At 38.8% G+C, this 13337-nt stretch overlaps 1 protein-coding gene and 1 pseudogene across 1 annotated transcript; both read right to left on the minus strand.

Annotated features, from left to right (window-relative positions):
• Positions 1-1447: 1447 nt before the first annotated feature.
• LOC145096842 (cytochrome P450 CYP82D47-like) lies at positions 1448-3479 on the minus strand. The gene is made up of 2 exons (XM_079034202.1): positions 2516-3479; positions 1448-2289 (listed from the first exon to the last, which is right to left on the minus strand). The coding sequence occupies exons 1-2, from the start codon at positions 3470-3472 to the stop codon at positions 1657-1659; spliced, it is 1590 nt and encodes a 529-aa protein (XP_078890328.1). The 5' UTR covers positions 3473-3479; the 3' UTR covers positions 1448-1656.
• An 8319-nt stretch (positions 3480-11798) lies between these two features.
• Positions 11799-12918, minus strand: LOC145100567 (cytochrome P450 82A4 pseudogene; annotated as a pseudogene).
• Between the last annotated feature and the right edge of the window lie 419 nt (positions 12919-13337).

Consider the following 13337-nt stretch of genomic DNA (forward strand, 5'->3'; position numbering starts at 1 on the left):
ATTCGACTTCTGGGTAGTGTGTCTTCCTCAGAGACAATCTTATTTCATGGTCGTCCAAGCGACAACACACCGTATCCCGATCTGGTGCCGCATCAGAGTATTGTGGCTTCGCCAATGCCGTTGCTGAGACATCTTGGCTTCACAATCTCCTTCAAGAGCTCCATTCGCCTCTCCAGTCCCCCACTTTTGTATATTGTGACAACATCAGTGCCCTCTACATGTCTGCAAATCCATTTCAACACCAACGAACCAAGCACATTGAACATGACATTCATTTTGGTCGTTACAAAGTGGCAATCTGCCACATCCGGGTTCTTCATGTTCCTTTCCAATACCAGTATGCAAAAATCTTCATTAAGGGTCTCCCATTTCCCTTATTTTTTGAGTTTCGATCCAATTTGAGTATTGGAGAACCTCCCCCTCAAACTGTGGGGGCATATTGGCATGTTTATATATTTGTATTGTTATGTATCTCGACCCTTTTAGGGCTCAGCCCATTCTTGTATTTGTATCCTATATATTTATGTAAAATTAATCAATAGTTTTCATGGGAAAGTATACTAGTTTTAATTTTATAAATGCTAGATGTTGTTAGTAATTAATAAAAAATAAACATTGTTTCTTATTATAAACATAGAAACTAAACATAAAAACAAACAGAGAAGTCGAGGTTGTGTTCATAAACAGAAAAACAACATGAAAAATGGCAAAAAAACAAACATTGTCACTTTCTTCTTTCATTTACTTCAATAAAACAAATACTCACTTTCTCCTTTGATTTAGTGCAATAAAACAAAGGGATGGGGCTGCTACATCTTTTCTCCAAAAGTTGATGGGATTAGTTTAATATTAATAAGAAAATTGGCGTCCAACAAAACAAACAAAGAAGTGATATTAATTTAATATTTATCAGTGGGGACAGGGGACATATCCTAAATAAACACAACCAACATTATACCTTAATATTGTTCATAATATAAGTTATTAGAAGTTTAGAACACAATAACTTGTTGGCTGCTCAATTGCTCCGATCGCTAACACTTGTTGCCAACTTCGATTAAGAGGATTAGCAATATTTTCCAAGACGGCGATGGTTAGCGACTCACTCTGCACGTTTCTATCTGAGCAAAAGGGAATTTCGGTATCCAAGTAACTCAGTCGGTTTGGGCCTAGCTAGTAAAAAAAAAAAAATCAAAAAAGTTGAGGGTAGTTCTGGGCTTACTCTGGCCCCTATGTGGCTTGGCCATTGGGAATCTGCAGTGAAAATTGGGATCGGAGGCTAATATGTAGTAATGTTGACTTGTACCATTTTAAAATTGGTATAAAGCAACTATTATGCGTGCATGTTCGTGTAATTAAACAACAGAAAGTTAAGGAGGGAAAATTTTCACGCTAAGACTCTGGTATTATCGATGCTTAAAATGTAAACAAGGGATGGGTCTATATACAGAGCATACAAGCAGAAGAAACTAGAAACCATTGCATGAAATAATTAAAAACAAAGTATTATGACTAATAATTAGCAAGCTGTTGAAAAGATAGTAAGAAGACTTTCTGATTTTTCGGGATTGTCATGGAATCATTCTTCAATAAGACTAGAGTGTGGGCACATGGTTAGTGGCAGCAGGGCTTCGTAGATGATTTGAAGAAGAGGTATCATGCAGCAACAGGGTACATATCAAGGGATAAACGAGGCGCCAGAAGGACCTCAAGTGGGATTGCTTTGCTGATAGTCACTCCCGGGCTTTCACTCATATCAATGGGTTCATTCGATGGCTTTTTAAGCACAAATTGTTGTATTAAAGTAGCTAAAGTTATATGCAAAGACCGAAGAGCAAACGGAATAGCAGGGCATACTCTTCTACCACTACCGAAAGGAATCAATTCATAATTGTTTCCCCTGACATCAACATGTTTATGACTTGTCAAGAATCTTTCTGGCTGAAATTCTTCAGGATCTGACCATTTATTAGGATCATGTTGAATTTTCCAAAGATTAGTCAATAAACGTGTGCCTTTAGGGATTTTGTAGCCACCAATAATGCAATCCTCCATGGACTCATGAGGAAGGTTTAGAGGTCCAGGCGGGTATAAACGCAGTGTTTCTTTAACGATTGCGTCAAGGTAAACAAGGTTCTTCAAGTCCGACTCCTCTACTGCTCTCTTCCTTCCAACATGCTCATCCAATTCATCTTGGGCAGTTTTTAATACTCTTGGGTTGTTGAGCAACAAACATAAAGCCCATGTTAACGTTGCAGATGATGTGTCCAAGCCCGCAGCTAAAACAGTCTGCAAGTTTGAAGTCAAAACAAATTTCTTGTATTAGGTTTCAAGCAACATGCTGATAATTTTGTTTTTCGCACAACTTATATATCTTTGCCACTGAAAACTGTTGCAAATATTATAAAAAATGTGGAAGAAACTATAAAGGATTAACAAACTTTATTAATAGTAGTCGTATAGCTAGCATTGGTGATGTATAAAATGATGATGAGATAAAGATTATTAGGCTTACCAAACATGTAGCCTTGATTATGGTATCATGGTCAAAACCACGGAATTCCTCTGGGGAGGCACCTTCAAGAACGGAAATAAGAACATCCATGAAGACTTGGCTTCTTTCATGTTGCTGCGCATGCTTTTCCTCCGCTCTCACTCTCTTGTGATCCTCTAGCCATCCTGTAACAATTCCGTACATCTCTTCTCCTGTCATCTTCATTTTTTTCTCGTATCCTCCCAGGTCCAATGGCTTCAGATATGGAATAAAATCAGACACCACAAATGTGCCCAACAACACAAAGAATTTCCTTATCACTTTTTGAAATCGAACCCCTTCTTTGTCATCAGGTGAAAACCTTTTTCCTGAAACAACCCTGACGACAACATTTAATATCAAGTTCTGAAACCATTGTTTCATATCCACCATTACCATGTCGGAACTTCCACTCTCTTTATTCTTTACCCAAGCGTTATATATATCTTCCATGGATGCTTTAACCTCTGAAGCACGAAGAGGTCCAAGCATCTCCACACGTCGCTGAGAGAGAACCTCGAGAGTCATGATCTTGCGCACTTGTCGCCAGTAGTCCCCATAAGGAGCTAGAGCCAAAATGGCATAGTTATAGCCCATGTGTTCTACTGCCATTGACTTGGGTCGACTTGCAAACACCTTATCGTTTGTGGTAAAGCACTCTTTCGCCATCTCAGCGCTACTCACCACCAAAACATTGTGAACACCAAGCTTGATGGTGAAGATGGGGCCATATTTATCAGCCAATCCACCTAAGACCCTGTGAGGTAATTCAGGTCCACCAAGAAGGCCCAGGTGTCCGATTACCGGCCATCGGCCCTTTGCTTGAGGTGGTTCTGTGTTTTTCCCTCTCTTTCCTTTCAAGATTTGAAGCAGGAATTTTATTAGAATAGCAAAAAATATGGCTGCTACACTCGCTGAAAATGGGAGAAACAACTCCATGTTTTCTACGTCCAGAAGAAAAAATTATGAGGGTGATGATACATAGGTTTCATAATATATAGAGATGGAACTCCCTGGCTGCTAACGTTTTATATTATATTATATATATTTTCGAATTTAATGGTTCTGAATAATGTAAAAGTCAACAAAGTGGGCTGAGAAGTTTGTTGGATACAGTTGCCTTATTAAACTTAATGATCATTTAGCATAAACATATATTTAAGAGGGAATATAATTTAAGAATGACATATACATTTCATGGTCTTGTGCCAAAAAATGGTCGTGTGCCAAAAAAATTAAAGAATCTCTCTGTTGTTGAATTAGAAGTAGTTTGACCAAGTTAGATTTAGAGTAAATTATACGAATGGTCTCTATGGTTTGGGTAATTTGCTTGTTTGATCCCTAACTTATTTTTTTAAATTGGAAGATCCCTTCTGTTTGTTTTTGTTATATGTTTGGTCTCCGTCTTACCTAAAAAGTCTATTTCCCTTAATTATTTAAATTATTTAAATAAACACACCCACAAGCCATCCCCACCTCACCTTATCTTATCAAAAAAAAAAAGACTACTTTAATTTATTTAAAAAAGAGCATAATAGTCCCTTTTGCTAAGACAGAGACCAAACGCGTAACAAAAACAAACAGTAAGGACATTCCGATTAAAAAAAACAAGTTAGCGACCAAACACGCAAATTACCCCAAACCATAGGGAGGAAGACTGCGGGGTGGTCGTAACATTCAATGGGGAGGAAGATAGATTGGAGTGTTCTAAGATTGTGGGGGTGGCCCGTAGCATTAGTCGTTTCTTGAGTAGCTGTGAGGGTATCACAAATCTACGATTTGGCTTGTGGATTTCATCAGGGATTAGACCAGGGTAGGTCAGTATGTAGACCATAGGTAGGGATGTCAAAAACCCCCGTGGGGCCCCGCTCCCGTGGGACCCCGATCCCGTACGGGACTAAATTTTTAAAAAAACCGGGAGCGCAAGCGGGAGCGGGGGCAGAATTAAACTCCACTAATTTTCGGGACCGGGGTCGGGAGTTGGTATTTCCGTCCCGTACTCCCGCGGGGGGCCCGGTTGTACATTTATGTAAAAAATATATATTTAATATAAAATACATATACAAAATAGATTTTCTAATTTAAGGCTTAGATTAGGTTTCACTTTCCCGTTTCCAATTAACGGATATTGAAGAGGTAGTGAATTGATCATATCTTTTTTGATATTTAAGTATTTTATATTTGTAATATTGGATTTGTCATATTTTATACTTTTAAGATTGTTGGAATTGTCGTTTTGTAATGTTGGATTCGTAATGTTGGATTTTTAATTTTTTGGTTTCTAAAAGATTATGTTTTAAACTTTTAAAGTCATTAAAAATAGGATTTTTAGCCTAAACCAAAGTAGTTGTTTCGCAAAAAAACACGAATTTTAAGCCTATAAACTGGGGGAACGGGGGCGGGACCGGGGGCGATGGAGGGAACCGGGGGCTATGTAAACGGGGGAGCCGGAGGCGGGACTGGGAGCGGGGGTAACAACTGATTTCGGGGGCGGGAGCAGGGGCAACTATTCTGCTCCCGTTTGGTCCCGTTGACATCCCTAACCATAGGAATGCCACATCCTACTTAGGATTAAGGAAGTGGTGGGCCGTGTGCGGCTGGTTGTGATATAAGACTACAGATGGTCATGTAGCATTCACTTTTAGCATTGGATTTGGTGACGTCAGATGAGGCCTTCGCTCGAAAGTCGCATGGTATGATTGTGTGAGACTAATTATCTCCGCAATTGGTTGAAAATCCGGTGAATTGGTTATTTGTCAGGTAAGTTGCAACTAAGGAGGTCTCGGCTGCTTTTGGAAAGTAGCTAGGGTGAATCAAGTTGGGCCGAGACGTATTAGTGATTTAGCACTCAGGGTGGAGTCGCTTGTTATTTGGTAAGTCTGTTGAGTTACTTGCAGCTTGGATTAAATAATCTCAGTGTAATTGATTAGACCCTACTGTGTAGCCTTCATATGAGTCTAACTGTTGCAAGGACGAGTCTTCTACTCAAAGTATTATCTAAGCGTTCTATCAAGTAACAGTGTTCTGCAGCAATGAATGGTTAGTGATTCGTAGTGGGAGGTCAGTCAGGGAGGGAGACAAGGTTTCAAAACTTCGGATTTTAGACAAGGAGGTAAGAATTATTCCTTAGGGGTTAACTTTAGATATGTAAATATTTGTTCCTTCAGTCTATATTAGAGTTGTGGATGGGCTATCTGGGTTATCTGGTGCGGCTGGGTGTTATTAAGGAGAGATTTCGAGGACGAAATCTAAGTTGTGTGGGGGAGAGTTGTAACACTCGGTTTTAAAGCGCTTCATTCTTCAGCGCCATGACCCAAATCATCAGTTCTCATAAGGCTTCGGGCCTTGGGGGAAGAGAGAACTAGCTCTTTTTGTATGAGAGTATTATAGATTAAGTGATCTGAGTGTTCGATTATGTTTCATAGCCCAAGGGTATATCCGTGATTTGGAAATTCGGGTATTTATGAATTGTGGATTTTTTTCAAGAAGTCTTAAGGCAAGGATGGCTTGATAGAAGTGTATAGCTTCTCGTTACCATTTCGTGGATATAAAGAACTTTGAAAATGGACTTAGAACGAAGGAGTTATGGTCGATTGGAATTTAAGTGTTTTGGAGCTTGGTCGAGTACGCGGGGCGTACTCACCAAGTAAGCAGGGCGTATTGGTTGGATGGGTCGTGAATGCCTTCTAAGTACGTCAGGCGTACTTAGGGGTATGTGGGGTGTACACGCTTCAGATGGAAACCTAATTTATAGGGGTTTACTCCTATTTAAGCTTCTTTTATTCATTAAGCCTTGCCGCTTATTAGCCTCCATGCCTCCTCAACCCTAATCTTAACCCATAGCCACCATCTTGGAGTTCTTAAGATTTTGTGAGGAATCTTGGAGTGTTATTGTACATTTTGAAGACATTCGAGCTTGTTGCGGAATCATCACTTGGAGTGAAGCTTAGAGATCTAGAAGTTTTTCATTTTTTGCAACCTATTAAAGGTAAAATTCTTTAATGTTGTCATCTCTTTTGGGTGGATCTAGTTTGGAGTGGTTTGTGGCACATTGTGGTCACTTTAGTTTGGCTTTATGAGAATGAGTTTGCTTCAGGAGTTTGGTCCCTAGATCTGGACGTTTTAGATATCCCAAATACATAAAAATGGAATCGTGGGGGATAATATCTACCCATGCACGAGTTTTAGTACCTTTTTTGAAGTTATTAAGATAGGACTTGGATTTGGGACCCTTTGAGCCATGCAATAGCTCAATGTGAACAACTTTATGGATTAAGGCATGATTTGTAACAAGTTCGGAGTATTTGATGCTTTGGCTTAAGGCATTAAGACATTTTCTAAGTGGATTGTGAGCAGTGTGCATACGCGGGGCACACATCGTGGTACGTAGCGCGTACTTGGCCAACTCGGTGTACGCTGGGCGTACCAACTAACTACGTGGTGCGTACTCAGTCTGTTTTTGCTTTCTTGATTTGTTGACCTTTTGACTATTAACCATTGGCTAGAAGTTTGACTGGAGTAGACTAATGGATATTTTGGTCCTTTTAGGATATTAAGCCTTCTCGGATTAGTTCCATGATGGTTTTTGGGCCCAATATAGAAAATTCGGCCATGTGTTGGGCTTTGGGTGATTATTTTTGAATTTGGGATTTTCGACAAGTGGATTAGGCTTCGGCCTTGGGCCAAGTTCGGGCAAGGCTAAAAAGGTATTTTAGCCTAATTTGGACTCTTAGTGTTAGTCGGGGTCAAATTGTTAATTGGATGTTATTTTGTGATTGATAGCGCGAGGGATTTTAGCGGATCTGCAGCTAGAGATTTATCTATGGGTTTCAGCAACCTGAGGTGAGTGATGAGTCTCCTTATTGTATGTATGGTTCGAAAGCAACATTGTAGTCCAGTTGGCTTATGTTTTGTTAAACGACCAAGGGGTGGCCCTTGGCATTGTATGAAACACCAAGAGGTGGCTCTTGGCAAATATGTATGCATGACTAGGGTTCGGACCCTGACGGTTAAGTAGACTGTTAGTTAGGGAACGTATGCATTTTGTCTTTGTGGTGCTTTCATGGAAGACCAAGCGGTGGCTCTTGGCACATATCTGTAAGACCTAAGGTTATGGAACCGGCTTCACAAGGAAAGACCGTGATATGACTTGTGACATAATGGCAAGACTATGACTAGCACATACCATTCTTTATTGTATGTATGGTATGCGGTATTTTTGGGGAACTCACTAAGCGTTGTGCTTACGGTTTATTTACAGGTACTTCTGGTACTTCTGGCTCAAAAAGGAAGGGCCCGACTTGATTGCAAGGCATACACCCATGTTTTTTCGTGACCTTGTCATTTTGGAAATTGTATTCTGGTTGTTTTATTATGAAATACTTTTAAATGTTTGAATAAATGATAAATGGGCGTTTTGATTATATTAAAAATGAAATTTTTACCTGGAAATTTTGCGACGTTACAAGTTGGTATCAAAGGGATTCCGATCGTAACCTACCAATTTAATCGTCATTAATTTCATGTATAATTTCACCCAATTTAAATTTGTATTTCGTTATATAAATTTTTTTAATGATCCGAAGTTGTTCCCTCCAAAAATATTTCAAGCATTTATTTCTTACGCGTTCCTTTATCAAATTAAATTTTTTTTCCTTATATTCATAGTTTTTTTTGTGAGAATTACTTGAGAGGGTAACGTACTTTACCTTTTGGTCTTATTCGGTCACTAAATTATTTTTCATGTTTTATTAACCCTTAAACTTGTTGAAATGTTTACATTATACCATTATGACCGGTAATAGTGGGTTTCGCCGGTTTCAAACGTGGTTTCCCGCCAAGTATGATTTTCCGATAACCATCATTTGGTGTTGTTTCATAGGTTTAGATGTGCTCAACTCAAAAACCAGAAATTGGATGAACTCAAACAAGATAAGGACTCTGATGGTCTGCAATAAGACCAAAAATGTAATGTACTTGTATTCTTATGTGAACGATTTTTAGAAAACTTTTGGTTTGAACACAAATCTTTCAAGATCCAATCGTGGTTCATCAAAACCTATCTTAGATTTTTATGTTTTTATGGGTTTTAATGGTTGTTCATCAAAACCCATCTCTAAAACAAAACACATATCGGATGTGCTCATCGTTCTTGTCACCGAATAAAAAAAAATCAATGTTAGAATACGAACATATGAAAAACGATCATGAATCTGAAAAACGAACCAATAACTTTTTCAAACGTTCATCATGTGTGTAGAACCCAAAAATCCCTAAATCGATGGGTATGGATCTAAAAGGAAGCTAGAAATATGAAATGAATCTTCGAAATCTGAAGAGTTACAGCTCTGCCATCGATGAGCGAGATGAATAAGAAAGAGCATTTGAAAAAAAATCTCTTAAAATCCAAATGCGAACCATAGGTTTTAATGTTTGCAGATCGGAGCTTGGTTTTGTAGAAAAACAGAAGGAAGAAAAGGCGGTGTTCCGGAGAAGACGACGACATTCTGAAAAAGGTTTATCCGCTTGTTCCGACAAAGGTTTGCAAATCGGAGGCTACGATTTCTAAGCTCATTTTCGTGTGTTCATGTTCATGTTCATCTTCATTAGCATCGATTTTTCACACATGAATAGGAAGAACACAGAGTTGGGTGTGGTTTGTGAGTTCCTCCTCTCATTACAACTTCTGATGCTCCTCAGTCACCCATCCCAATCATTGCCCTCCCCTCAATAACCTCTGATACCTCCCACCCCATTCTCATCAACTCTCGACTTAGCATAGTCAAACCGATCCGATGAATAAACCTTAACACCATCACCCGTTCTCCTATTCTCAAAAATCCTACTCAAGTCCTTCGTGATCCAAATTTGAAATCTGGCATGCATGATGAATTTAAGGCGCTTATTAAAAGTAATATTTGGTTTCTCGTACCCCGACGAAATGGGGTCAATATTGTTCGTGCTATGTTGCTATATAAAGATAAATTTAATAATGATGACACTATTAGTAGGAACAAAGCTCGGCTTGTTGCAAACGGAAAGAGCCAATAACCAGGAATTGATTATGACGATAGTTTCAGCCCTGTTGTAAAGCCCGCAACCATCCGCACGGTTTTCAGTCTTTCCATATCCAGACATTGGCTTGTTCACCAACTTGATGTCAAGATTGCATTTCTACATGGTCACCTATCCAAGACTATCTATATGAATCAACTACTAGGATTCGCTAACCCCCAGAAATCAAATCATGTATGTCAACTCCAGAAGTCTCTCTATGGCCTCAAATAGGCTCCTCGCATTTTGTTTCAGCGTTTTGCCAACCTTGTCATACCCTTGGATTCGTTCATGGCAAGACAAATTCCTCATTATTTATTCTCAAACAGGGCAACGACACAACATATCTCCTTCTTATGTCAAAGACATCATTCTAACGGCTTCATCCACAACCCTCCTTCAGCGTATCTTTCATTAACTCAGCCTTGAAATTGTAATGACTCATCTGGGTGCCCTCAATTTCTTTCTGGGAATCTCTGTCTCTCGTATAGAAAAAGGCATGTTTCTCTCCCAGAAAAAATACGCCACCGACCTTCTCGACCATTCCAACATGTTTGGATGCAGCCCCTGTCGCACACTAATTGATATTTCTTCTAAGCTCAGTGTTGACGGTTCTCCAGTTTGGATGCAACCCCTGTCGCAATATCTAACGTTTACACGTCCCGACATTTCTTTACATTATCCTCACAGTACTCTCGACCATGGTTTACACATGTATGCCACTACAATATCAAAACTCTTAGCATATTCCGATGCTGACTGGGGAGGATGCCGAACCACTCGACATTCGACTTCTGGGTAGTGTGTCTTCCTCAGAGACAATCTTATTTCATGGTCGTCCAAGCGACAACACACCGTATCCCGATCTGGTGCCGCATCAGAGTATTGTGGCTTCGCCAATGCCGTTGCTGAGACATCTTGGCTTCACAATCTCCTTCAAGAGCTCCATTCGCCTCTCCAGTCCCCCACTTTTGTATATTGTGACAACATCAGTGCCCTCTACATGTCTGCAAATCCATTTCAACACCAACGAACCAAGCACATTGAACATGACATTCATTTTGGTCGTTACAAAGTGGCAATCTGCCACATCCGGGTTCTTCATGTTCCTTTCCAATACCAGTATGCAAAAATCTTCATTAAGGGTCTCCCATTTCCCTTATTTTTTGAGTTTCGATCCAATTTGAGTATTGGAGAACCTCCCCCTCAAACTGTGGGGGCATATTGGCATGTTTATATATTTGTATTGTTATGTATCTCGACCCTTTTAGGGCTCAGCCCATTCTTGTATTTGTATCCTATATATTTATGTAAAATTAATCAATAGTTTTCATGGGAAAGTATACTAGTTTTAATTTTATAAATGCTAGATGTTGTTAGTAATTAATAAAAAATAAACATTGTTTCTTATTATAAACATAGAAACTAAACATAAAAACAAACAGAGAAGTCGAGGTTGTGTTCATAAACAGAAAAACAACATGAAAAATGGCAAAAAAACAAACATTGTCACTTTCTTCTTTCATTTACTTCAATAAAACAAATACTCACTTTCTCCTTTGATTTAGTGCAATAAAACAAAGGGATGGGGCTGCTACATCTTTTCTCCAAAAGTTGATGGGATTAGTTTAATATTAATAAGAAAATTGGCGTCCAACAAAACAAACAAAGAAGTGATATTAATTTAATATTTATCAGTGGGGACAGGGGACATATCCTAAATAAACACAACCAACATTATACCTTAATATTGTTCATAATATAAGTTATTAGAAGTTTAGAACACAATAACTTGTTGGCTGCTCAATTGCTCCGATCGCTAACACTTGTTGCCAACTTCGATTAAGAGGATTAGCAATATTTTCCAAGACGGCGATGGTTAGCGACTCACTCTGCACGTTTCTATCTGAGCAAAAGGGAATTTCGGTATCCAAGTAACTCAGTCGGTTTGGGCCTAGCTAGTAAAAAAAAAAAAATCAAAAAAGTTGAGGGTAGTTCTGGGCTTACTCTGGCCCCTATGTGGCTTGGCCATTGGGAATCTGCAGTGAAAATTGGGATCGGAGGCTAATATGTAGTAATGTTGACTTGTACCATTTTAAAATTGGTATAAAGCAACTATTATGCGTGCATGTTCGTGTAATTAAACAACAGAAAGTTAAGGAGGGAAAATTTTCACGCTAAGACTCTGGTATTATCGATGCTTAAAATGTAAACAAGGGATGGGTCTATATACAGAGCATACAAGCAGAAGAAACTAGAAACCATTGCATGAAATAATTAAAAACAAAGTATTATGACTAATAATTAGCAAGCTGTTGAAAAGATAGTAAGAAGACTTTCTGATTTTTCGGGATTGTCATGGAATCATTCTTCAATAAGACTAGAGTGTGGGCACATGGTTAGTGGCAGCAGGGCTTCGTAGATGATTTGAAGAAGAGGTATCATGCAGCAACAGGGTACATATCAAGGGATAAACGAGGCGCCAGAAGGACCTCAAGTGGGATTGCTTTGCTGATAGTCACTCCCGGGCTTTCACTCATATCAATGGGTTCATTCGATGGCTTTTTAAGCACAAATTGTTGTATTAAAGTAGCTAAAGTTATATGCAAAGACCGAAGAGCAAACGGAATAGCAGGGCATACTCTTCTACCACTACCGAAAGGAATCAATTCATAATTGTTTCCCCTGACATCAACATGTTTATGACTTGTCAAGAATCTTTCTGGCTGAAATTCTTCAGGATCTGACCATTTATTAGGATCATGTTGAATTTTCCAAAGATTAGTCAATAAACGTGTGCCTTTAGGGATTTTGTAGCCACCAATAATGCAATCCTCCATGGACTCATGAGGAAGGTTTAGAGGTCCAGGCGGGTATAAACGCAGTGTTTCTTTAACGATTGCGTCAAGGTAAACAAGGTTCTTCAAGTCCGACTCCTCTACTGCTCTCTTCCTTCCAACATGCTCATCCAATTCATCTTGGGCAGTTTTTAATACTCTTGGGTTGTTGAGCAACAAACATAAAGCCCATGTTAACGTTGCAGATGATGTGTCCAAGCCCGCAGCTAAAACAGTCTGCAAGTTTGAAGTCAAAACAAATTTCTTGTATTAGGTTTCAAGCAACATGCTGATAATTTTGTTTTTCGCACAACTTATATATCTTTGCCACTGAAAACTGTTGCAAATATTATAAAAAATGTGGAAGAAACTATAAAGGATTAACAAACTTTATTAATAGTAGTCGTATAGCTAGCATTGGTGATGTATAAAATGATGATGAGATAAAGATTATTAGGCTTACCAAACATGTAGCCTTGATTATGGTATCATGGTCAAAACATGTAACTATATCTCTTATACGACTTCAAAATCCGATTAGCAATCGTAGCTCTTATACTTCGCTGTCAACTCTGATCAACTTGTCCTTTAGATAAGGGATCGTATAATCCTCTGTTCTGGATATCATGTTGACAATGCTTGTTGTCCAGCAGGAGTTCCTTGATTTCCGATTTGTTTGACATAGAATTTAGTTGAACACATCAACTTCATTCTTACCGGGCCCGGCACATAAGTCAAACCAAATCATCAAGTGGCCAATATATCACTTTTATTCTTATAGAATAAAAGGAACTGATCAACTTCGACTCATATGCATCCATTATTCACTAATTGAATCACACACAATAATGCATTTTATAACATCAAGTTACTGATGCGTTTACACATTATCAAGGCATAACCAACCAACAAAC

Source organism: Lactuca serriola, chromosome 4, assembly GCF_051521515.1.
Source record: "Lactuca serriola cultivar US96UC23 chromosome 4, Lser_US96UC23_V15, whole genome shotgun sequence".
In the NCBI taxonomy this organism is placed as follows: domain Eukaryota; kingdom Viridiplantae; phylum Streptophyta; class Magnoliopsida; order Asterales; family Asteraceae; genus Lactuca; species Lactuca serriola.

What these genes read in the sequence shown, in the direction of transcription:
- LOC145096842 (XM_079034202.1), bottom strand. Translation starts at nt 3,472, where the DNA reads ATGGAGTTGTTTCTCCCATTTTCAGCGAGTGTAGCAGCCATATTTTTT. An exon ending in TAATCAAGGCTACATGTTTG is followed by an intron (nt 2,290 to 2,515) that starts GTAAGCCTAATA and finishes TCAAACTTGCAG; the next exon opens with ACTGTTTTAGCTGCGGGCTT.